This window comes from Carex rostrata, chromosome 1 (genome assembly GCF_964058835.1).
Source record: "Carex rostrata chromosome 1, lpCarRost1.2, whole genome shotgun sequence".
NCBI classification, from domain to species: Eukaryota; Viridiplantae; Streptophyta; class Magnoliopsida; order Poales; family Cyperaceae; genus Carex; species Carex rostrata.
Genome location: NC_135918.1, coordinates 19,437,087 through 19,462,767, shown reverse-complemented (window position 1 = coordinate 19,462,767; position 25,681 = coordinate 19,437,087). Strand labels below are relative to the sequence as shown.

At 34.7% G+C, this 25,681-nt stretch overlaps 4 protein-coding genes across 7 annotated transcripts; 1 reads left to right on the top strand and 3 right to left on the bottom strand.

Annotated features, from left to right (window-relative positions):
• The first annotated feature begins 1,121 nt into the window (after positions 1-1,121).
• On the top strand, positions 1,122-5,244 carry LOC144562985 (uncharacterized). 4 transcript variants are annotated; one of them, XM_078312360.1, is made up of 7 exons: positions 1,122-1,251; positions 1,576-1,984; positions 2,617-2,959; positions 3,376-3,476; positions 3,570-3,650; positions 4,190-4,317; positions 4,941-5,244. In XM_078312360.1, exons 2-7 carry the CDS (start codon positions 1,610-1,612, stop codon positions 5,065-5,067), a joined length of 1,155 nt encoding a protein of 384 aa, XP_078168486.1. In that variant the 5' UTR covers positions 1,122-1,251; positions 1,576-1,609; the 3' UTR covers positions 5,068-5,244. The 4 variants fall into 4 exon arrangements, with proteins under 4 accessions (XP_078168486.1, XP_078168492.1, XP_078168504.1 ...); XM_078312366.1 differs by having other exon boundaries at positions 1,125-1,262; XM_078312370.1 differs by having other exon boundaries at positions 1,199-1,251; positions 1,579-1,984.
• A 5,342-nt stretch (positions 5,245-10,586) lies between these two features.
• Positions 10,587-12,646, bottom strand: LOC144562977 (Late embryogenesis abundant protein (LEA) family protein). Its single transcript, XM_078312350.1, has 3 exons — positions 12,283-12,646; positions 11,643-11,862; positions 10,587-11,035 (listed from the first exon to the last, which is right to left on the bottom strand). Exons 1-3 carry the CDS (start codon positions 12,492-12,494, stop codon positions 10,820-10,822), a joined length of 648 nt encoding a protein of 215 aa, XP_078168476.1. The 5' UTR covers positions 12,495-12,646; the 3' UTR covers positions 10,587-10,819.
• An 853-nt stretch (positions 12,647-13,499) lies between these two features.
• Positions 13,500-15,786, bottom strand: PPR40 (pentatricopeptide (PPR) domain protein 40). Its single transcript, XM_078312338.1, has one exon. The coding sequence runs from the start codon at positions 15,744-15,746 to the stop codon at positions 13,659-13,661; it is 2,088 nt and encodes a 695-aa protein (XP_078168464.1). The 5' UTR covers positions 15,747-15,786; the 3' UTR covers positions 13,500-13,658.
• Positions 15,787-19,549: 3,763 nt separating this feature from the next.
• LOC144562959 (putative beta-D-xylosidase 2) lies at positions 19,550-25,448 on the bottom strand. Its single transcript, XM_078312329.1, has 6 exons — positions 24,948-25,448; positions 22,070-22,363; positions 21,496-21,665; positions 21,295-21,392; positions 20,447-21,211; positions 19,550-20,354 (listed from the first exon to the last, which is right to left on the bottom strand). The coding sequence occupies exons 1-6, from the start codon at positions 25,344-25,346 to the stop codon at positions 19,750-19,752; spliced, it is 2,331 nt and encodes a 776-aa protein (XP_078168455.1). The 5' UTR covers positions 25,347-25,448; the 3' UTR covers positions 19,550-19,749.
• Between the last annotated feature and the right edge of the window lie 233 nt (positions 25,449-25,681).

The window sequence follows — 25,681 nt, the reverse complement described above, 5'->3', positions numbered from 1 at the left end:
TTTGTTCTCATCAATTTCACCCATACATAAAACATCTCATTTCATGGGTATTTATGAGTATTCTGACAAATTCAATAAGGACTTTTATGCAAATTTCATGAGCTTATAATGTTTATTTTGTAATACATGATATTTATTCTTGTAAGGACTTAGACGTAAAAGTAGACAATCAATTGGGCTTCGAGGTTATAAGTTGTAATTGTTATAAAAAATCAGCAGGTGAATCGGTTGACCTACTAGTTCGACCAATAAACTGTTGACTCAAACCTTTATCAGGTCGATATTCAGTCCAATTCTGGTAATATTGCTTGCGACCAAAAGTTTGAGGAACATTTAAAATTAGATCCGTCAAGCATTAATCAAAGAAATTTGTTGATTGATCTTTTCAGAATCCTGGAGATTAAATTACTTACAATTAATTTATGGGGCTAATTCTGCATTAACTCGCCACACGGATGGCCGCATGGGAATTAGAATATTTTGTGTGTGCCATTTTGTTTTCACATAATAGTTTGGTATCATTTGTTTTTAATTGGAGATATGTTGGTTATTTAAAGTATTATTGGTGTGTAATTTTAATTTAAGAAATAGAAAATGTAATTAAAAACAAAAATAAAGAAAAACAGAAAATTGATTTTTTTTTCTTTCAAATTATAATTCCAACTAATAAATTAGCCAGCTTGGCAGTAACCTGCTACACAGATGGTTGCACAGAAATCAGGAAACCCCGGTCGGTGTTTATTGAGCGCTGTAGAAAATAAAGAGACTACTTTTAGCACCGCTAACAATTTTTTGGGCATATATCGGGTAAAGATAATAACAGAGCTATTTTGGCTTCAAGCAGAATAAAATCAATATAAACAAAATAAAAAGGTATATAACAAGTGTGCTGCGTAAAGTAAATATATCTCTGTTAGTATATACCCCATATATCTCTTCTCCGAACAATCGATCTCTCTTTTTGTTTTTTCTAATACTATAAAAATTGTCGTTCAGATCTGACGGAGCCTTTAATATTCGTGCTTAAACAGATCTGACGGTCGTGATCTAAACTCAAAATTTGAGGTACTTTAGGTCATATAATTTCCAATCTCATGGCGCATATATATATCTTCTCTTCTCTTAACAATCGAATACCTTATTTTTTGTTATTATTTGCAATACTCACCATTGTTGCTTGTAATTTTCAATTGCAAGTAAGAAGTTCACTTGAGCTTGCTCGCTTCCTCTTCTCCTCTTCTTCAATTTCAGGTCTAATTCAGGTCAATTTCCTACCCCCTTTTCCGATCCCCATCTTTGATTTCAATTATTGGGTTATTGAATTGTTTCCCCTTCTTTGTTTTCATGATTAAAGGTTTTCAACAAGATTAAGGTTTTTATTCAAAGTTGTACTAGGTGTGGTTTGATAAAAGAAAAATGGAATCATCTGATTAGGTCGTTGTTCATATCTCATCTGGCAATTGGAAATTCAAAGCTAAATTGTCACAATTCACAACCGTTTGTAATTGGGATTTGAGAAAAATTATGTAGAAACTAAAAAAAAATTCAACTAATTGGTATTTACTATTTACTCAGGAGTTGATATCTAGTTCAAATCAAAGAGAATTTAATGGATGAGTTAACGGTTCCGGGTTTACAAAACCCAAATCCCAAGAAAAGGAGAAGCGCCACTACAATAAGGCGGCCGAGACAAGAGCCGAATTCTCCGGAACAGAGCGGATTTAGGAAAAGGGAATTTTTCCTAAATGCTCCTCCAATAAGTACACACACTGTAGATACGGATGAGGGAAGATCGAAGCGATCGACTGGAGGTTCCCAGTTGACACCTTACAGGAGAGGTTATATTAAGAGCAAAGAGAACCCTTCTATCAGTATCAGGGATAGCTATTCGAAAGGTGAGAGTAATAGTGCTGTGCGTGAGAATAAGGTGACAAAATTGAAGGTTAAAGTTCGTGGGGTCTCGCATACGATTGATCCGCAAAAGGTTAGTTAATCAATTATTTAAAATTCAGGGTTAAGTGATATAAATTTGATAAAGTTGAACTCTACTTAATTAAAATTTTGTGTTAGTTGAGGCTTATATGGCCTTGTTATATTTATGGAACCGGTGCCAGATCAACCTGGTAACATGTTTCTTTCTAGATAAAATCAAATATTAGGAGGTTGGCTAAGATCAAAGTGGTAGTTCCTTAGTCTTGGTGCTCCCTATTCGTTTTTGCGGTATTCAAAGTTCAAATAGTCGATCTAAAGTGCTCAACATGTTCTCCATATTAAAATGTGCTTGGGGACCAAATTTTTCATTTTTTTTGGAAATGTTGTACTATTTTTTATGAATTTTTAAAACTCACTGTTTTTCAGATTTTTTTATTATTCAAAACAATAATTTTAAAAAATCCTTAAAAAATAGTAAAAAACCCAAAAATGTAAAATTTTGTCTCCAAGCACATTTTAATATGGAGAACACATTAAGCACTTTAGATCGACTATTTGAACTATGAAACCGCAAGAAGGAATTGGTAGCACAAAGGGTCAAGAACTACCACTTTGATCTTAGCCAACCTCCAAATATTAGTATATAATTGATGAATTGTTTATAAATAGGTTTCTCCCTTTCAGGAAGAAAATTTGCATATACCTGAGCCTACTCGCAAGAGTATTCGGATGAACAAGAGGCGGATCTTCGATGAAGAAGACCCAACCCATTACGAGAAACCAGTAGTTGATTCAGATAATAACAAGGCAAAAAAGAAACGAGTATTAAAGAATCGACCTTCTGACGACAGTACGGATTGTGAGGCCGGAGAAGAGGAAGAGGCTGTGGTAAGTGCTGATATTGGCCTGCACGTGGGAGGGGAAAAGATGAAGAATTTGACAAGCCGTCAGAGGGCAATGCTCAAGGGAGGAAAAGATAGTGCAAGAGTTGAATTCCCCGAGGGGTTGCCTCCGGCACCTTCTAGAAGTAAGAACAGAAATGTTAAATTATTTCTTGGTTAAGTTGCACAAAATAGTGCAAATTAAAACTATTCCCATTATTCAATTCTCAGGTAAAGATGACTGGAAGTTAATAAATTGGTTAAAAACTTGAGCCTATATTGAGCTTGTTCACATAATTCCAAACATCTTGAGCTAGTTAAACTAGGTTTTATTTTGTAGATTAGTTGAATTTACCTTTGGTTGAAACTAGTATTTAATTGAGATCAATGTATAATTGCAAAGACAAGAAAGCAAAGTCGAGCTTAGTTGTTACTTGTGTTATAGAAATTCGTTTCTTTCTCTATTATTGTGTTTGTGTATTGAATTTAACCAGATAGCTGATATCTTGTAATGTGGTGTTACCTTATATTTATTTACATTTTTTCAATAATGTACAAATAGAGTCAAAGAATAAAGTGTCAGAGGAAGAGCAACAAGCAAAGAAGGCTGAGGCAGCACAGAGGCGAAGACTGCAAGTCGAAAAAGCAAATAGAGAGTCTCAGGTTCTGTTCCTTTTTCTTTTCTTTTGTTTCATTTTTTTTGTTTCTAAAATTAGTCCAAATTGTTGACTTTGAAATTATGTTTTCATTTATTAGGATGATGCAATAAGGAAGATTTTAGGCCTTGATTCTGACAAGAAGAAAGAAGAGAAGAGGCTCAAAGAAAAAGAACAGAAGGTATAACAAATCTGCTAATATATTTTTTTTGTATTAGCTGTACTGCTTTCTAATTGTTTGAATGTACTAGTCACCTATGAGTAGGGGTGTTAATTGGATCCGATTTATTTGGTTTTCAACCGAACCGTCAAATTTTGGATTTAATAGTTTGATTTTTTCGGTTTAATTGGTTCGGTTCGGTTTAACCTCTCTTATTTGGGTTCAACCAAACAAAACCGAAATTTACTTGATATTTACTTGAATTAGTTCGGTCTTTTATATTTGGTTCGGTTTAATCTCTCTTATTTCGGTTCGAGTGATATATATCTTGATACTTATTTCTACAATTATTAAATGCATTTGTGTATGTATTGTGTTCTGACCTTTTGAAACTTAATTATCTCTTATTTCTGTTCAATTTCGGATTTTTTTGGGTCAGTTGACAAATTTAATTTGGTTGGTTCGGTCATATTTTTAAAAACCGAATAAAATTTTGCTTTGACTATTTTAATTTGGTTACTAATTCTGTGTATGGGTCTTTAATTTGTCTGAATTGAAAGGAACGAAGAGCAGAATCACAGAAACTTAACGAATCCACAGTGAAATGGGTAATGGGTCCAACTGGAACAGTCGTATCATTCCCTGACGATGTGGGCCTACCCAGTATTTTCAACTCCAAGCCATGCCGGTACGTAATAACAGAAATTTCAATTTATTCTAGAAAAGAACAGTTCTGGATTACTGTCAGGTGTAGCTTTACTGACTTGTGCAATAGGTTGTTCGGTCAATCTGGTACAGGTGAACTGCAAAACTGTTTTCGTACCAGAAATAATTTTGCCATCGTGCACTAAATTATGTCTACAGTACTATGCATAGCGTGGATTGGTCCGTACTATGGACCAATATCTCTGCTTTCAGAGTTCAAACAGTCGATCTAAACTGTTCAACATAATCTCCATATGAAAATGTACTTGTAGATCAAATTTTACATTTTTTTTTATATTATTTTACTATTTTTTTGATAGGTATAAAATCACTACTTTTGAATGGTCTGTAATCTTTAGATCAAGAGATTTTTTACCTATAAAAAAAGATAGTAAAAAAATTCTAAAAAATCTAAAATTTGATCTACAAGTACATTTTGATATGGAGATTATGTTGAACGGTTTAGATCGACTGTTTGAACTCTGAAAGTAGAGATATTGGTCCATAGTACGGACTAATATGCGCTATGCATAGTAGCGTAGCCTCACTCTTCTTTTTGACATGCAATTGAGATTAATGTTCTAATCTGCATTTCCATTCTCTCAGGTACCCTCCACCAAGAGAGAAATGTGCGGGACCCGCATGCAATAACGCGTATAGATACCGAGATTCAAAGTCGAAGCTCCCACTTTGTAGTTTAGAGTGCTATAGAGCTGTCCAAGAAATTACATAGAATTCATCATCTTTCCAATTGTACCTTTTTTGATGGCCTATCTTTGCATATAAGCTTTATATTTTCTAGTATTTAGTTCAGATACTTTTATTACTGACCCTGTATATGCATGGATCATATCAAAATTGACATGTAATGAATAATTAATGGCAATAAAAACAGACTACGTTATTGTAATTTATTTTTGCCTAGTGATTACCATTTAAAAAATTCATGCTTAATTGAGTATAATTTTGATTTTTTTTTTTTATCATTGCAAATATTCTTGCTTCTTTTGCTTGTTTCATCCCCATTTACAAAATTCTTGGTTTCTCCTGTATGGATTTGTGTAACAGATTTATTATTAGTTCATAATTTACAATCCTATGCTATTCATACAAATTTAGGCTAGATAGCTGTTCGAATTAAATATGAAAAAGATTATGGATCCCTTTGCAAAATTCTTCAGTAAAATGGCACACTATGCTATATTGCTTCGTGTCCCCAAGAGTTGCATCTCTAGCATGTGTATTTTCAACAAATTAATTCTGATGGAAAGCATGGTGATAATGCCTTTCCAAATGAATTCGGATAGCACTAAATATAGTACAATGATTCTTTTTCCAACAATAATATATTCAATAAATTAAATCCACCCGATGATTAAATCCATCTGACAATTCTTCCTTTTCTTTGAACAAGTTTTACATGAACATAACATATTTATGTACAAGTTGTACACGAGCATAACATATTTATGTATGAATCAATTCATTACTATCACTTTCAAAATTTTACAATTGAAAAATAAAAACAAAACTTAAAAATAATTAAGTTGTTACTCAACATCTACATTGTGCTCTGATTTTTCTGTTCTCTTTTGGTTCCACTGAAAGCAGCTGCTGCACTCTTTATGTACACTGTATTATAACAGACATGCAGAGAGAAAATTTATCTAAAACATTGTAAACTGCACTGTGACATGAATATTTTTCATCATCTTGCCGGGCAAGCCGGAGCAGCTCGTGCTAGCCCCCGAGCCTGGTTTTAATTATTTTTACATCTTTTATCTTCTCAAAGTTCTCCCCTTGTTGGTCTCTGATTTCCATAATTAGTGTATCCATATTGTAAATCCTCACCTCTTCCAGTTTTAATCCTTTTAAACCCTCAGGTAGGTTTTCTAATTTGTTGGTACACCCAGATAGAATCAGCTTTCTGAGTTTTGGCAATGTCTCTGAATCAATCTCTATCCATTCCTCCAACTCAACCAAATTACTCAATTCTAGCTCTCTCACATTCCGAAACCCATTTGAAAGGAACTGTATGGTTTGGTCATTATACGCCTTGCAAAGAGAAATCCTTTCAAGAGAATTTATTTTCGACAGCATGTTAATAAATCGCTGGTTAATTTGCGACATTTTTAAAGTTAGACTAAGAAGGTTTGGCATTGAATTCCTTCTCATCTACTTCCTCTTTGTAGTCTAGCTGCCCGTGCAACTCTAAGATGTGAAGGCGGCGCAAGATTGTGTTTGGGTTTGTAAAAATGGTTGATGGAAGATAATCATCAGACGATTTTACTTTCAAGCACAAGTGTTTGAGAGAGCGCAAGTTACTGAGGGAATTTGATATTTCGCTGGCTTGGGAAGTTGTGAGCTGCTCCAAGCTCAATGATCGAATGTTCATTATTTTCTCCAACAGTTCATATTTTTGAAGGTACTGCTGGTCTAATAGCAATGATATCAGGTGATGATTCGGATAAAATTGCAACCTCGCTCTCATGCTTCGGGATTAGCAGTACTCTGCTACCTTTCTTTTGATTTGGCAAGAAATTGTTCATCTCCTCCCAATCTTCTTGACTAGCTATACCATTGAAGACAACCAGATACCGTCCAAAATTATGTATTTCCCCCTCTAATTTTGAAATTACGTAGTTCCCCCTCTAAACTTCAAAAACTCACATATTTACTCATTTTATTATCTTTTATATTAGAACTCATTTTAAATTTATAAGATATCTATTTTACCCTTCATTAAGAGTATAAAACACGTCATCAAAATTAAATTTGAATCCGGAGGGTTCCTCTACCGTCCGATCTGCACACATCTCAATAAGATTATTACATGTTCGCTTCAAGATTCGTGCTAATCTAGAGCGCACAGGTCTCAAAGCAATTTTGATCCACATGCATCGCATTAAAATCTGTGCACATTGCTTCAATATTCGTGTGTGTTGGCTTCAAGATTCGTGCTGATCTAGCGCGCACAGATATTAAAGTAATTCGGACGGTAGAGAAACCTTCATATTCAAATTGGAGTCAAATTGGTGTTTTATGCTTTTTAATAAAGGGTAAAATAGGTATTTTTTAAATTTAGAATGTGTTTTAATATAAAAGATAATAAAATGGATAAATATGTGAGCTTTTGTAGTTTAGAGAGGAAAATATGTATTTTTAAAATTTAGAGGGGTAAATATGTAATTTAGAAGTTTTTGAGGGGTATACGTGAAATTTCCCCTAAGATTTAAAAAAAAAAAGAACTTGTTGATTTTCATTCGCGTGATGCTAGTAAATCGACTAGATTGGTATAATTACATTTTTTTTCAACTTGATCCTGATAGCTCGATGCTGATTTTTTCGTCTAGTATTGAACTACGTAAATTTATATAAAAACAAAAAAAAAATTTAAATGCTGACTTTTGTTTCTTCCTTTGTACTATGTAAACTTTTTTTTTTTCAAATTTAATAAAGATTTAAAGTTGGCATTGACCGACTTGTACCAACAAAAAGAGGAAATTGAGCAATGGATATAAATATTTCTTAATTTGGAACTTAAATATATGAATTTTCATTTGGTCTCCATCCCCTAATCTACCTCCAAGCTAAAAAAAAAATGAAAGATTCATTTCACCGTTTTTTTTTTCTTTTAAGATTAATCTCATTTATTTTTCCAATAATTTGTAAGAAATCTAAAACTATGAAAGTTTTCTATTTGATTTTTCTTTCAAATGAGATTAATATTGAAGTATTTTGAGTTATATTCGCATTGTTGTTTTTTGTTCTTCTTGATATGTTATATATAAAAACTTGATATGTTATGTATAAAGACTTCATGTACTATGTATAAAGGCTTCACTTTGAATTTTATAAACACTTTTAATTTAAACATTTAAAAATTGAATATGCTTTTTAAAAAAAATTGACATGCTAAGCATAAAGACTTGATTACTAGATATAAAGTCTTGCTGATTAATAGAAGTTTAAACTCAATCAATTTGTTTAATATTGTACACTAGCTAGTTCTACTTTTAAATTAAAGAGTTGATATGTCTAATTATTATAAAGACTTAATTAGTATGTTATGTATAAAGACTTGATATGTTATGTATACAAACTTGTATGCGTAGGTATAAAGACTAACACACTTCAATTAACGTCAGCTATAAATACACTAACGACCTTTTATTTTAGAAGGTGTAGTTGAGGAATTTGAATGAAAATAGAGTTTGGGGTGAATTTATCATCTCCCTTTAGATAAGTGTACATTCTAACACAACTAAATATTTATTTAGGCTAAATAAAGTGTGCATTGTGAGGTCGAGAATAACTTAATTAATTACATGAAAGATGTTTAGGAGGTAATATTTTTTTATTCTTTTTAAGTATGAATTCAGTGCCACACACATCACACTCACTACTCACAAACTCTCCTTTAAGGAAAATTAAAGACTCAATTCTATTCCATTGCAGTTCTTGAGAGATGATTAATTTTACTAAAGTTTGCCCTAATAGTTGATTTATGTTACTTTTTTTTTAGTTAAGGTTGGAGGTAGGGGTGTAAACGGATCGGATAATATTCAATTTCGTTCGAATCCGAATCTGAAAAAGTACTTAAATTATCCGATTCGTATCCGAGACTATCCGTATCCGAAAAATTATAACAGATACAGTAAGACTTTTTACTATCCATATCCAACAATTTACACTTTAAACCACAACAAATGATATATATATGTTCTTAAATTGATTTATTAAATTGCGTATTGTACGAATAATTTATTAAATTACATATAGATATATATTTTGATGAAAAATATAACACTATGACATAATTAGTGACTAATATTTTAATAATATAATAGATGTTTTGTAACTAACAAGCTAATTATGAAAAATATCGGTATCCATCCGATATCCGATCCGTATCCGTAACATTTAATATCCGATCCATATCCGTATTCGAGACTATCCGTATCCGTATCCGTATCCAAAAAATTATAACGGATACGGTAAGACCACTATCCGATCCATATCCGACCGTTTACATCCCTAGTTGGAGGTCAAGCCACCCAACTATTTAATATCCTTGTAATACAACAAATGATTTCCCCCGTCTAGATTTCGAACTCATGACCTCTCACATAGAAATTATGTACTTTTACCACTATACTAAATACTAATTCTTGTTGATTTATGTTACTTAATACGTTGTAAGTATCAAAATAAAATCCAATTCCTTTATATTTGTTCCGTGAAAATCATTAAAATTAGTTATATTTTTAAATTATCTAATTTTTCCCTACAGACACAGACCTATGGTCCAAGTATACGAAACATTCCAAATACAATACTATTTAATGACTCGCATAATTATAATTTTGCTCATTGTGTAGCTTTCACCACCTATGTCAGACTATGTGACATTTAAAGAGACTGCCTACCATACCTTGATCGTTTTGTATTGACCAAGGCTTTGCATTACGACGACTTGAGCATGCATTTACATTACTAAAATAAAATTAATTAATTAATATAAAATACATAGTATTGTTTCTTTAGCTGTTCTAATATGATAAACGTTATTTAAATCTTTGAATTAAATAGTATAAACCATCTTAAGATTCTTCAAGTGATTAAAGTTTAATGATAAAAGGGAAATAAAACAAAAATAAAAAGAGAGTTGGTGTTGTCTGATTGTATTTAGAATTTTCTGGTTTTCTCTGGTAACCTTTGAGCAAAGTTGTATCCATATTAATCAAATGTTTAAATAGTGTTTATCACGTTCCGTTGTATCCATATTAATCAAATGTTTAAATAGTGTTTATCACGTTATAACGGAACGGCTAAAAAAAACAATGACTATAGCGCCGCTATATCACACTATAGCACCATAGCTTTTATAGTCGGAATACGCTACAAAACACTATTTAGAACCTTGATATTAATTAACAAATACAATAAAAATAAATACGCATTGATCAAAACATATACGAAGATGAAGATCAGTAAACAAGAATAATGAAATAACAAATCCAATAAAAAAAAAATTATTGAGATCAAAACATACCCAAAGATCATTAAAATAGATTATTATGATTTATTATTCATGCTCATGCAGTCCCAAATACACTAAAATTTTGTCTTTTGGAATTGGAATGATGAGAAACCATGAATCATCCCAATATTTTCTTAACAAAACAAGCATTAGGGTTTCATTGCTGTCAATACCAAATTCTTAAATCATTTTCTACATGATGCAAAAGATATACAATCAATTTCTTATTAGAAGGCTCTTATGGGGATAAATACATACATAATTGAAGCCATAAATTGCGTGAAAATTCAGCAAAAAGAGAGAGACATCAATTAGAGAGTGATGCTCCTTTTAGTTTTAGATGAGATGTCAATGCAAAACCACCTAAACATACAACCAACCCCCTAAAAAATAGATATTTATTTATATATCTAGAAACAAACTATGTTTTATTTATATGTGATCAGAGTTGCATTTTTCCGGCAAGATACCAAGAGTGCATGGCAAGGCAACCAAAGGACATGATATTTGCAAGAGAAGAGAAGCCATGTATCATCCCGAATTTCTTGTTCATCGCTTTAAGATTAGGGTTTTTCTTGGCCACCTCCACATTCTTTGACCACCCCACCTCGTCACCAATGCTCAGATCCCTTTCAATCTTGTGCCTCTTCTTCATCATCTACATTGAGAAAATAAAAATCTCAACCACATTAACTGAGGTTAATTTGGCCCCAAATTTGTTTCAAATGTGCCTAGATTGAGATATTTTTAAAAGGCTTTTTTGAGGCTAAATTGGATCAGTTTATGTGGTATTTGGTTCAATAGCACATGCCGGTTTCAGTTTGCCATCAAATATTTAATCTTATTATCCAACCAAGAGTTAACTAAGACAAAAATCGGGTTAATCTAACAAACTTCTTTTTATAACTAACGGAGACTAGAATGGCTCAGTGCAAGGGCTTAAGAATTTGCATCCCCTGAGATATCTCAAACTTTGAGTTAATCTGTGGAAAATACTGTTCAAATCCTTCCTGCACGAATCTCAAAGCACAATAATACTGGCCCCCCTGCATATTCTGAATAGGCACCGGAAATAATTTGGCCCGGCTTTAGATCAACTGAGAATTTGAGATATCTCGGAGGATACGGACTCAAGGCCTAACACCACAAAATGGTATCAGTTTGAATTTTCACAATTATGCCGTTATTGTCAGAACCAATAACCTTAAAAATGTGAGCTGAGAGTCGAAATGTTAATTGAGTTTATTAAAAAGATGCAAAATTACCTCAATGGTCATGGGGGTGAAGACAAGCAGGTTGGAGAGGTCAAAACCAAGGGAGGAGAGGAGAAAACCTAGTTGGTACCGTTCAAGAGAGGAGGCCGATTTCCACGGGTGGAGGTAAGCAAAAGCAGCCACGCAAATGGCCGCACAGACAGAGACCAGACTGAAGTAGGCCGGGAACATCTTCCCTTGGAGATTCCCAAATTGGTGTCTTGGCAAATGCCTTCAAAATTTCAAGTTTTCATATAGTAAGAAAACCAAAATTAACCAACTAAATATATTAATCATTATATCCTAAATGTTGAAATTTAATGTTTTTCCCAATTAATTCACACTAAACTAAAATTTCACCAATTAATGCCTTGAAAAGTTTTTTTTTAAGTATTACATATAATAAGAATAAAAAATTAACCAAATAAAAATATCAATCATAAAAGAATATAAAAATTATATAGAACAGTGTTGAAATTTCATGTTTTCCCCAATCAATTCACACTGAACTAAAATTTTACCTATCAATGCCTTGAAAGTTTTAAGTTTTACATATAATGAGAAAGCATGTATAGAGAAATTTATTACTTTTCCCAATCAATTCACACTGAACTAAAGCTAGAGAAAACATGTAGAAAGAGTGAGAGAGTACTTGAACATGATGATGCCACCAATGAAGGTGACCCAGAGAGCAGCGCCAAAGGAGGTGGCAAAGCAGAGGAGATGCGCCAGCTTGGCGGTCGTGGCCAAGGCGGAGTCCGGTGAGTGGGGCCCACCGGAGGAGCTGACCAGGGAGTCCGGCGCGAAGACCACACCTACGGCGAGGAAGGCGACGGCAGCCATGAATCTCGTAGCCCAACCCATCGCAAAACGGTAATGAGATCTAGGGTTAGGGTTTGAAAGTAAGGGAGACGAGAGATGGAACTAACTGTTAACTGGTAAAGTGTGTTTCTTTCTGGTATGATTATGTTCTTTCGTTTTAGAAATCAGATTGCAAATTTCACAACAATTGTTTCAATTTTGTGTTTTTCTTTTCTTTTTGAGATGGATATAGTTGGGGGACAGGGAATTGATATCACCTAAGGTAACAGAATATTTAGGTTTAGATCCAGACCGTCCGATCATAATCTGCACGAATATTAAAGGATAATCTTGCATTTCACCTCAGACCGGATTGGTCCGGATTCTGATCGGACGGTCCATATTCAAACAGAAATATTATATTACCTCAGAGGATTAAGATTCAGGGGACAGTAGCATCTACAACCCTATTAATCATTAAATTAAGGAGAACTTTCATGTATACCCCTCAAAAATTCATTATTACGTTCAATTTCCTATAAAAATTTGTAATATCTATTTAACCTTTACTGTAGTTTGGGTAAGAAAAATGTTTCTTGTTACAAATCAATTTCCGAGAACAATTGCATCTACAACCCTATGAATCATTAAATTAAGAATAAATATTTTTTTTTTGTGGGTTGGAACGCAATTGACACTGTTTTCTTCTCTCTGCTTTTCCCTTTTTTCCTTCTTTTGTCATTTGACAAACTAAATTGTAGGAAAATAAATATTTGTGGTAACAATTAAACAAACATAATTTAGCTCAGCTGAAATTAGGTAGCAAGTGAGCAAAACAAGTAGCTTCTAGAAGCGGTTTCATGCTGTTTTTCTTTTTTATATTTCTTGTTTAGATTGAATTTCTAGAATAGAATAAAATAATAAAGAATATTGACTATAAGGATAAATTTTTCAATGGGAAACAAAAAAGAACTTTGACAAAAACAACAAATCTGAGACTAAATGGTGCTATCTTAAAAGTTTAAAATTCAAAACCTAAACCAAATCTATGTTGACTGTCAAAAAAATTCAATTAACACCTTATATTATATTATATTATCACTACACTCAAGTAAACAATTCTTATTTCCAGTACCAGAAAAAAGGTTCTGGCCTGATATGTAGGAAGCACTTCTAGTGAGCTTCCCACCATTTTTTTTCCTCAAAATGTCCAAATTGCCCCTCCTATCATACTGTAGTTTCTTTGTATCTCTCCAATTTCTGAGCCTCCTCGAAACGACCGGCATTTATAAGGGCCTCTGTAACCATCTGGTAAGAAAACGGGTTCGGGTTACACCCATTAAGCTTCATTATCCTTAAAATCTCTATTGCTTCATCAATTCGATTTTCATCACACAAAACCCTAATAAAAGCATTGTACGTGTACTTATCAGGCACGGCACCTAATCTCAGCATGTCACTGAACAAACTCCGAGCCTTATTTACTTCCCCAACCCTGCAAAAATTCAAAATCAGGGCATTGAAGGAGTAACAATCGGGTTTAATTCCATCTCTTTGCATCCGATTAAGTAACTTTGATGCATCTCCAAAAGCCCTGATATCACAAAGGGACCTTATTAGTACATTGTAAGTAAGGGCATTTGGTGAAACACCCCAATTTGGCATCTCATGAAAACATTTTAGAGCATCGGTCAATTGGCGGGCCCGGCACAACCCGTCTATGATGGATGTGAAAGTGATCTTATCAGGTCTGAAACCGTGCTCCAATAGCTTCTTTAGAATATCTCGTGCCTTTTTAACTTCCCCTAATTTGGAATACCAATTAATCAAGGTATTATATGTCACTAAGTTAGGAGAGAAGCCTCTATGTATCATCTCACTAGACATCTCCAGTGCCATGTCCATTTCTTTAGCTTCACCCAACAAATTTATTAATTCATTGTATGAAACAACACTAGATAGTAATCCAACTGTATCCATCTGTTTTATATATTTACATACCTCTGCATGATTTCTCTCCTTGAGGAAACCTTGAACTATGGAAATATACGCATGAAAACCCGGTTTCCCGCCATTTTTTATAAAGTTTTCAAACAATAGATGCAAGTCATCAAACCCTAATGTTTTCATAGAACAAACCATGACAGCACCAAAAACGGTAGCATCTGGTACCAAACCTCTCAGGCTTATTTTTTCGATGAAATCTCTAGCCTCACTAGCCATACCATTTTTACATAGACAATACAACAAGGTATTACATGCATCACGTTGTAATACCGGTTCATTTTCAAGAACTCCGGTTGTCATTTCATATGCTCTTTTTGGTGCCAAGCAATGGAACAAGCCGTGTACCAGTGACCGGTATGTTGCCTCGGTGGGTATGACATTTCTATGTCTCATCTTATGCAATACTTCAATTGCCTCCTCTGCCTTCTTTGATTTACAAAACCCGTCTATCAATATGGTGTAAGTGAAGACATTAGCAGAGAGACCACGCCTCTCCATTTGCTTTAACAATCGTACCGCTTCCTCGATTATGCCTTGTTTGCACGCTCCATGGATCAGTGTGTTATATGTGAAATGGTCAGGGGGGCAACCGTCAGAAAACATCTGCTGGAATTTCATATAGGCCAAGTCCAGAGAATTGGCTGCGACCAGTGCATTGATGACCGTGTTGTACAATCGCGTACTCAGCCTAAAACCCATGAGAGGCATTTTATCAAACACGTCATGGGCATACTTGGCAAGGCCTAATTTGCCCCAACTTCTGATCAAAATGCAAAGCAAATCTTCAGTTATATTACATCCACAGCTCTTTACTTCCCTTATCAGATCATCTGAGAGAATTACTGGACCTTTTCTCCATAGCAAATCCGACAAAACCCTAACAACAGAGCTATCCTTGGCCAATTTGGGGTTACAGTTAGAAACCCAGAGGTAAAATTTAAGCAAGGATACTGGGTTATCAGCATTTTGCAAGAAACTAATTACAAACCGAGGATCAATCCGTTGTAAATAAGGCTGGAACTCTTTACTGAGCAAAGAGAACCAGTTGTTGTTATTTTCTGAAAGAATTGCCAGAACGCGATGTTGGCATGTGGAAATTAACTGTAAATTGGAATCCTTGTAGATATTTTTCTCACAAGGAGAGATGGAAAGAGAAAGATACTGGTAAGAGGTGGAGGTTGATTGGGTTCGATGGAATGTGGAATTTGCTGGTACTGATACTGGTAAGAGGTGGCTGGAAACGGGATATGCTCCTCCTCTTTCGAATCTTTTACTTAAACGAGATGATTTGATTCGAAATCGTCTCATCTATAGATATAGATATCTCTCTTTCTCGCTCGCTCTCTTTCTCTCTATGTAACAAAAAATGGTGCCTGGACTGGGGGGCTGTTGAGAAACAATTCATATTAACTGAGTTTAACTCAAATTTTGTACTTAGATCTGGATCGTTCAATCTGCTGTTGCACAAATATTTAAGTTTATCAGTCCATTCTACCTTGGACTTGGGATTCTGATCGGACGGTCTGATCTAAACTCAAAATTTGAGTTACTTGAGAGGATCTGGACTCTCGAGAAAAGCGGGTAAAAGTTTTAATGGAGAAGTTCTGGCTTCATGAAGCGCACGTGCTATCGAATCAAAGGAGCGCTAAATATGGTTATTGCGCTGTATGAAGTTAAAATCACTCTGTTAAAATGGTGTCTGGACTGGTGAGTTGTTGAGAAAGAATTCATATCACCAGAGTAAACTCAAATTTTGTTCTTATCTTGACCGTTCAATCTGCTATGGCACGAATATTAAAGGAGATCGTGGATTCTACCACTGACTTTAGATTCTGATCGGACGCTCTGATCTAAATTCAAAATATGAGTTACTGTAGAGATCCGTACTTGAGACAAGCGGGTAAATTTTTTAATAGAGCTGCTTTGGCTTCATGAAGTGCACGTGCTATAGAATCAAAACAGCGCTACATATGGTCGGAGCGCTGTACGAAAGTAAAATAGCTCTGTTAAAATATTTACTCAGAAAAGAACCAAGGCGCCAAGGGTGGGGAATTTTACAAAATGCCCATCCTTCAAGAAAGATCAAATAAAATACCCCCTCACTAATTTTTTTGGCAAAATGCCCTTGTGGGACCCAAAGTTACCCTCCCTCCCTCTCCCCTCTCTCTCCATATTACTCCCTCTCTCTCCACGTTAATTACTCTATTAAATTTGGAAAAAAAAAATTTGGGAAAGTGTCAAATGAAGAAGGCTGAAGGCGCCATTATTGTTATTTTTTTTCTTACCACATTTAATTTCTTAGATATCGTGCATTTTTAATAACTTCAAATATTTGCATTTGACTTACTGATAAGTTATGTTTCGTTTTATTTTTAAGTTATGTTTAAATTTTAATTTATTTTAATTTCTGTCTTTTTCTTCTTTGACTGACGACTCTTGGTTTGATGATCCGTCATAATCTAGACTATTTCAAATATCATCTAATATCTCATGTACAGATTTGTAAAGTTTTATATATTCAGTATAAAATTTATTTTGTAAAATATTTTTAACATCTTAATCTTTTTAACAATTGTTGTGCTGTAGTATTAATTTATTCTATAAAATATTTTGGATTAACATATTAATTTTTATAATATAGACATTTTACATATAGTTTATTCAATATAAAAAGAATAACAAATAAATATATTAAATATATACATTCTGCATACAATTTATTCAGAGGAAAAAAAATCATAATGTGGCTTATACAATTATTAAAAATATATCATATCACATACTAGGAACAACTAAGTGAGATACTCATGCTTCAAAAAAACGTACTAATCATATATATTTTTCTTAAAAATTGGTAGTTCATTCAACTTTGTCTTTCACATATATAAAATCCAAAACAATTACTAATTAATACCAACAATACGAAAGAGTACAATAAAATAAAACAAAAAATTGCTAGAAATGACAAATCATAAATATAAACTACCGCCTTAACCTTATGTGCTTGTATCAAACTTTCGAACTTCCTACAATAAAAAATATATATTTAAAAAGTTATAATATAAAGTGAACAACTTCATATTAAAATGATAAAGTAGTAATTAATAAACTCCAAATAATAAAAAAAAATCTCACATTAGATTAATGTTTAGCATATTCTTTAGCATATTTAGTTGTCAGCAGTAGATGAATTCTCAAGTTGTGGCACCTGCATAATCATATAATTTTATTAGTAAAAAAATTAATATTTGAAACAAATGCAATGAGAAAATGCTTATTACCTCTAGTTTTGTGAAGCTGTTGACACTTTTTTTTGTTATGACCAAGCTCCTTGCAATGCCCGCATTTACGTTTTGTTGTAACAGTTGTTTCTCTCACATCCATTGAATTATGTATACGAGTTGACTTAGGACGACCCTTTTTTTTCCTAAGTGCGGAAGGGAGCACAGTTGGTCCTTCAATGCTTGGCCAAAATCTCTTGTCCGGTACAGGATGAAACTGGATTGAGTATGCATTTCGATACATCTCAGCGAAATACCAATCCTTACAAAGTGTATGAAAGTTTGTTTTGTGCCATTGATCACCACAACAAGCCAACATATGACTGCAAGGAAGGCCGATAAGTCGAAATGCCTGACATACACAAATCGATGACCTCCCATTTATTGTTACCGAGTATTTTGAGGTTCCAGTATTAACCTCGTAATCATAGGGACCAAACCGACATACCTGATACCCGCGAGATGCGATTTGTCGAGGGCGAATTTGGTCAATAACTTTAGGGCACAACTGGGTTGTCATCTTTCTTCCTTGCTCACTGCGCTCAACAAAAGCTTGGTTTACTCTATAAAAGGTAGCAGCAACAAATGCAGTGACAGGTAGTGATCGAGTACCTCTAAGTACCGAGTTAAGGCTCTCAGACTAGTTGGTGGTCATAACACCATATCTTCTTCCACCATCAAATGCTAATGCCCAATATTCACGGTCGTCATTTATTTTCTCCTCTATCCATTTCCAAGCATTCTCACACTCAGTTTTTAATTTCTCTTTCAGTCTATTAAACTCTACAATCTCATTTACACAACCAATTCTGTAAAATTTATCCAATACTACTTTATCAATAATACCTGCCTTCTTAAGGTTTGCTTTTATATGACGCAAACACCAGCGATGAGCATGACCATCATCAGGAGAAAATACTCTACGAACCACCTCTTTATTATCAGAAAAACGATCAGATATGATGCAAACCTTCCTTTCACGTATAACAAAATCTCTTAATGACTGAAGAAACCACTCCCAATTATCTCCATTTTCTTTGTCACAAATAGAAAAAGCTATTGGATAAAGCCCCCCATTAGCATCAATACCTGTAGCAATTAATGCACATCCCTCGTATTTGCCATACAAATGAGTACCATCAACACTTACCACCGGCCGACACTTTTTCCAACCCTCTATCGAAGGGCCAAAAGCCCAAAAAACTCGTCTAAATTGTTGTACACCTGTTCCTGTAAAGGGAGGGTTCATGGTCCAAATAGTACTTGAATTTGAAGCTTGCATCATAGATAAGTATCTTGGTAAATCAGAAAAAAACTTCTCCCAACTACCGTATATAATTCTTAACGCTCTGCTGCGTGCTTTCCATGCCAAATCATAACTGATATCTGGCCTTGATCCCAACTAATTAAATTCTTTCTCAGAATGATAAATATAATTTCTTTTTAATAAATTCCTCCATCGAAATCATTTAAAAACGAGAAAAGATTTCAATTCAGACACAGGTGAATTTTTTAAATATTTTTTTATTTTATCCTTCATTTTTTTGGATAAAGAGAGAAAAAAATAACTATCTATTTATTTACCCAATTACTTTTTCTTCATAAACTTGACTATCTAATCTAAATAATTCAATTCCTAAAATTATTTTTGTTGAACTCTTTTCAATTGAAATCAATTGAATTCTAACAGACATAATAAATTACTGTGTTCTTATTTTCCTGTCCAAACTAAAATAAAAGCTTCAGTCTTTTCTCTCTGTCCAAACTTAAACATGAACAAAAAAATGATTGATAAATGCCCAAAAAATGCCCTTCATGAAAAAGAACAGGAGAATCAAACCAACATTTCATTTCAGGGATGAACTTTTTCAACCCTTAAAATCAAGTGCCATTTATGCCCTTCAATTTTTAAGGGCACAAATCAGAACAATCATACAAATAATGATCTAATTAAGGGGGCAATTTTGCCATTCTTATGCTTATTGCCTTTTTGTAATTGGATTAATTTACCTAATAATAATAATAATTTATCATAACCTAGTTTGCTCTGCTACAACTGACACAGTGTGCGTCAATTCGCCGATCCGAAGGCTGTGCTCGCCGATCGGTATCCTTCGTACCCCATTGATATCAGCATAGCTAAGATCTTTACACACGTCGACCGCCATTTCAACCCTGACCTGGCTGCCGGCCGACACGTGCACCTTTTCAAACCCCAAGAGTTGTTTCACGGGTGCAGAGTGGCCGGTTGGCGGGTTCGAGAAGATCATGACAATGTGGGTCCCATCTTGGTTCCCGTCATTTTTGACATCGACATGGACCGGGATGTGTAGGCCGTCACATTTAGCATGTGTCACACGTACTGCCCGTTTTGTTCGGGCAGGCTTGGTGGCATTAACCGACACGAGTCTCTGACCGTCAAGAGGAACCGAGAGCTGAGTCGGAGCGTGCGCCAAGGACTGAGAGAATTTGGTGTAAGAGAGGCCATGGCCAAAGGGATAGATTACGGGGCCGGTGTAGAAGCGGTAGGTCCTACCCGGATAACCCTTCGACGGGTTGGCCCGCATGTTCATGTCGGTCATCGGAACCTTCTGCAAGTAGTCTTGTGGATACCATGTCATAGGCAGCTTACCACCTGTCACAAATCATAAACAATTAATAATATCAATTAACAAATTGATTATATTCATTTCATCTGTAATAATTTATATTACTTTTTTTAATTACCTGGATTATATGCACCGAAGATAGTGTCGGCAATGGCGGCCCCACCGGCTTGACCAGGGTATCCGGCCCAAATTATAGCTGAAACCCTAGGGTCATTTTCGGCAAAAGAAATGTCAACCGGGCCTCCGGACATGACGACTAGTACAACTGGCCCTTTCGATGCCAATGCCACCTTGGAAACGAGCTCTTGTTGCTGGCCAGGAAGGAGGAGGTCTTCCCGGTCCCTTTGCTCCGCCTCAATTGACTGATCCAATCCGACAACAATAATAGCGGCATCGGCAGTACGTGCCGCATCGACCGCGGGCCCGATGGGTTGGTCACCAAGACACGCCATGTCTGTGCATCCTTTCTGGTGCACAGTCTTGGCATACGATCCGATTCCTTCTAGAGGGCTGGTGTACCGGCATGGGACACCTGCGTAGTTCCCGATCATAGCGACAGTGGCATCCGAGTGGGGCCCGATTACTGCCACGGTGCGGTGAGATGATGGGGACAACGGTAGAGCCTTGTGACGGTTTTTGAGGAGCACCATGCCTTGACGAGCGGCCTCCAAGGCCAGGTTCTGGTGGGCCGGGGAGCATACGTCACGTGGGCCCAGGTTCCCGAACGGCTGCGTGCTTGGTTCACCGTCGTACATGCCGAGCCTCATCTGCACAGTCAGAGTGTTGGTCAGAGCGGCATCCACATCAGCATCAGTCACTTTGCCCTTGCTGATTGCATTTTCGGTGTATTGCGCAAGGAAGGGCCCGCAATCCAGATCCAAACCTGAATTATAGAATCAAAACTGATTATAACATGTCATAACAATCTTGTTTCAGTTTTAAAATACTGGTAAAATTGCAATTTACCAGCTTTAAGCGTTGCTGCAACTGCATCTTCAGGCGTTGAGGTATAATGTTGTGAATTGTAGAACACATCAACTGAATCACAGTCTGAGACTATGTACCTGAAATTGCAAACCAGAGTTGCCTTCTCTCTTACATTCAAATTCTTTTAAAAATGCAACAAAAAAAAAAAAATGAAATAAACAACAAACAGCAAACTCTTACCCGTCGAGGCGCCATTGTCCCCTGATTGTGCCTCTGAGCAGATTCGGATCGGCACACATCGGCACTCCGTTCACCTGATTATACGAGCACATCACGCTCGCGGCGTTTCCCTCTGTCACGCACGCCTTGAACGGCACGTTGAATGTATCCTCCAAATCCTGTTTGCTCACCTGTATACATACATAGCAATTAGCAACAAACTAAAACAGCAAACAAAAACTAAGATCAACTAACATGGGTGAGATTATGGTAATATGCATATACAGTGCATATTAGTTTGTACTAGATCAATATTTTTTTTACATTTTTTTCACTATTTTAGATGGGTAAAAAGACTTGAACTAAAGATTTTTATACCGTAGTGATTTTCTACTTATCAAAATAAATAGTAAAAAAATTCTAAAAAAAAGATATAAAACTTGATCTACAAGTACAATTTCATGGAAAATTTTGTTTAACAGTACATATGACTATTTAGATTTTGAAAATGACAATACTAATTCATAGTACGGATCAATATACGCTATGCATAGTACCAAAACCAACAAATTTACTAGTTTAATTAGCAACATACCAAGGCATTGAAATGGAAGCGATCGACGCCTTTCCAGTTGTCGAGATCGTAGGCAGTGTAATGCTTACAGCAGGCGGCAAGCTTCAGCTTGGTCCGGCCATGTTTCCCGTCATACGGCTGCTGTAGGCCCCGCACGTAAGCAGCTGCGTACTTTGCAGCCATTTTTGGATCCTCACCTGGTGTCTCCTGGCCCCGACCCCACCGCGGGTCTCTGAACACATTTACATTCGGGCTCCACACCGTCAGCCCCGCTTGCCCTCCGTTGTACATCGCCCGCGTCTCGTCTGACACCACCTACATACATTAGTTATTTATTTTGTTTTATCACATTTGTAAATTTTACATGCATGAATACAATTAATCATATTATTACTTCAACTTTTCGACATTAAGTAGGAAATAAATCTGCTGTTATTCTAACCGTTGATTTTCATTGAGATTCGCACAATATTTTTTTTATTAAATTTCGCTAAAACTTTAAACAGCAGATTTATTTTGCAACACATTAATTAGTCTAATTTGTTTTATCAAGAGTTAATTGTGTAATAAATGTAATTACACGATGTCACTTTTAACATTTTTGTTCTTTATTTTATTCTAAATGGTACAAATTTAAAATATTTCTGACACATGTTCACTGTTTTTTCTTCAATCCTTCAAAAGAAGTAGGTCAAAGAGTTATGGGAAATAATACCAACAAATGATTTTTTTAAATACCAAAAAAGAAAAAAAAATAATAAATGAATTTCTGAACAGAAAACGATGAGATTTCTGACACTGGTACCCCACTCAATCAATATTGGTTAAAAATGAATAAAAAAAGCTTGTCATTTCTCTTTTCAACAGGGCCCACAAAAAATTTTGTAAATCAAGCACAGAAATTTAGGCAAAATTTTCTCTCCACCAATGAGATCTCAAAGAATTCAAAGCTTTTCTGACATGTCATTTCTTCTCGGTAATAGATATATATAATATATATTTTTTTTTTGGATATATTAACACGTGAGAGATAAGCTTTTATATTCTCCAGTTACAAATAAACTGGAAAAGCTTTTTTATTTATCAGTTCACAAAAATACAGCTCATAATATAAAATAAATTTGAAAATGGACGATGGAGGTTTTGTGTTAACTGGAGATGAACTTGTAAAAGTATCAAATCCGAATTATTGTCCCGTGAATCTACTGCTCTGATTTTCTGGTAAACTTATCTGCGGGACCCACCCATGAAATATCAAAAAAAATGTGCACTGTTGAAGGTTGAAATTATTTAATGCCCCTCTACATACATCAAATTGTCTACCAATCCAATTTTGTAAACACTTTTTTAAGTTTTATAACTAGGAATTTATTTGTTCAAAATTACAAAAAAAAAAAACCATTCAAAAAGGATTCAGTTAATTACTGATATATGTAGCTAGCTATATAAAAAGCAATTTTAATCAGAGTTCTAAATATAGTGCTATAAGCATCTATAGCGTGCTATAGCAATGCAATATGACAATAGCGTCGTTTTTTCGACCATATAAATGCTATTTAAATAATTGATTTTAATAATTTGCACATGCAAATTAAACATATTTCATATGCATTAGGACAAATGTATTTGTTTGTTTGTTTGTTTATTTATTTATTTATTTGTTCATTGGTTTGTTTGTTTGTTTATATTTTATGAAGCTATGAATAGGCTTATAAAATGTCACTGTCTATAGTTGATGTAGGGAAGCATGCATGTTGTTGATGTGTGTGTAATTATTGTACATTAGTGAAAATTAGCTGGCTAAAAATGCCTTTTCACATGCATGGTCTATTCATGTTGCTTAAAATACAATACAATTTTCCATGCATTGTCAAAGAAATTATATCATATATGTGTTTGTATGCTACAATTATATTATTTATTTTGGTATTGAAATCCAAAAAGTAGTTGAGATATGACTGATAGCTATCATATAGATATTAAATGATAGATATCACACAGAAGAAAGCAAGCAACTACTTTAGGTATTGTTTATGCAATTAAAATTATTTTTTGGGTATTATAATATTTTAGTGCATGTCTCATAAAAATGATGAATTAATGACATGAGACATAAAATCATAATGAATAACAAAGCAAAAAGTAATAAATAGCCTAATAATAATCATCATTTCTTCTGGTACCACTTGATCCATAATAAAGCAAAACAAAAAGCAAGCATCTACAATTTAAATTGTAGAGTAGCTATGCTATGAGGAATGACATGGTGGCTATATTTTTCCTCTTTTCTTTTTTTTTTTGCATTGTCTGAGACCATCTTTTCTTTTATGAAAAATAAATGTTAAATATGCATTTTTCATGTCATTGTCATATACAGAGGTTGGAATTTGATGGTGAAGGTTTTTGATGATAAGGTTGCATGTGGTTATAAAATAAATCAGGTTTTAATATGTTCATTATCATGTTTACACTTTTCAATGAAAAATAATACTCCTTTAAAATTCTGCAGTAAAGTTTGCAAATTTTAGTAAGGAACTCTGTTTTCTGGAAATAAATTAGTTATATGCATATCAGCATATATCTATCACATAATAATAATAATAACTAATTACTTGTCATGAAAAAGGAGAATTTGTCAATTAAAGTGACAATGTGAACACTTTTTCCCTTTATTCCTTGTACTCATCTATCTGAGAATATATTTTCAATGTAAAAGAGAAAGGATAGAAAGAGTTCTGTCCAAAAACAGAGCACTCAGACATCAAAACAAAAAAAAGGTAAAAATATACATGTAAGAAGAAAGAAAGCCTTTTACACTTGTATAAGTAGAAGCTACATATATATAGAAATTAAGGTAAAAAAGAAAAAAAAATTGATGATAAATAGAATAGTTCTTTACCTGGCCAATGAGCTCCCAAAGAGAAGCATTGAACGACGCGGCCGACGTGATGACTTGCGGGAAGCTAGTGGCACCGGGAAATTCACCACCGAAGTGAACTCCAGGGCCGGTGTTGGAAACTCCATGCAAAGCTTCCGACCACCACTCGTACCCATTGATACCGAGTCGAGGTACACCTGCTGCGTTGTTCACAAGCAGGCGTACTTTCTCGGCTCGCGTTAACCTTCCGAGCAAGTCCTTGACACGGGACTTGATCGGATGGCCGACGCTGCAAAAAGGAAGGCTTGCAGCCGGGCCGCCAGGCGCACAAGCGAATGACGGCCTGGCCGCATCGCCGAAAAATAAAAGAAAAGAAGAAAAGAGGATGAAGAGAATGGTACAAGTAGAAGGGGATGCCATGGATAAATTGAGAGTGAGGGAAAGGTGAGGGGAGGTGAGGTGCTATTTATATACAAAAGAAGGCGCGCTAGCTACATTTGTTTTGATTGGAATGTTGAATAGGAGATTTTTTTTTTTAACCTTTTCCTTTTGAAAAATGAAAATTGGAAAGGTGCTTTAATACAGCGTTGTTGATTAGCAGTCTGAGAGAGACTGAGAATGAGACTGTAGTACAATTGCATGTGAGTCCTTACAATTGTACAATTTACACATGTGTATGTTTAAATTAAATTTGATAGTACAAATTAAAATGCATAAAACATAAGAAGAACCATGCAATTAACCACTAATGATTG

What these genes read in the sequence shown, in the direction of transcription:
- LOC144562977 (XM_078312350.1), bottom strand. Translation starts at nt 12,494, where the DNA reads ATGGGTTGGGCTACGAGATTCATGGCTGCCGTCGCCTTCCTCGCCGTA. An exon ending in GGTGGCATCATCATGTTCAA is followed by an intron (nt 11,863 to 12,282) that starts GTACTCTCTCAC and finishes GAAATTTTGAAG; the next exon opens with GCATTTGCCAAGACACCAAT. An exon ending in TCACCCCCATGACCATTGAG is followed by an intron (nt 11,036 to 11,642) that starts GTAATTTTGCAT and finishes TTCTCAATGTAG; the next exon opens with ATGATGAAGAAGAGGCACAA.
- LOC144562985 (XM_078312360.1), top strand. Translation starts at nt 1,610, where the DNA reads ATGGATGAGTTAACGGTTCCGGGTTTACAAAACCCAAATCCCAAGAAA. An exon ending in ATACGATTGATCCGCAAAAG is followed by an intron (nt 1,985 to 2,616) that starts GTTAGTTAATCA and finishes TCTCCCTTTCAG; the next exon opens with GAAGAAAATTTGCATATACC. An exon ending in TCAAAGAAAAAGAACAGAAG is followed by an intron (nt 3,651 to 4,189) that starts GTATAACAAATC and finishes CTGAATTGAAAG; the next exon opens with GAACGAAGAGCAGAATCACA.
- LOC144562959 (XM_078312329.1), bottom strand. Translation starts at nt 25,346, where the DNA reads ATGGCATCCCCTTCTACTTGTACCATTCTCTTCATCCTCTTTTCTTCT. An exon ending in TGCAGCAACGCTTAAAGCTG is followed by an intron (nt 21,212 to 21,294) that starts GTAAATTGCAAT and finishes TCTATAATTCAG; the next exon opens with GTTTGGATCTGGATTGCGGG. An exon ending in CTTCGGTGCATATAATCCAG is followed by an intron (nt 20,355 to 20,446) that starts GTAATTAAAAAA and finishes GATTTGTGACAG; the next exon opens with GTGGTAAGCTGCCTATGACA.
- PPR40 (XM_078312338.1), bottom strand. Translation starts at nt 15,746, where the DNA reads ATGAGACGATTTCGAATCAAATCATCTCGTTTAAGTAAAAGATTCGAA.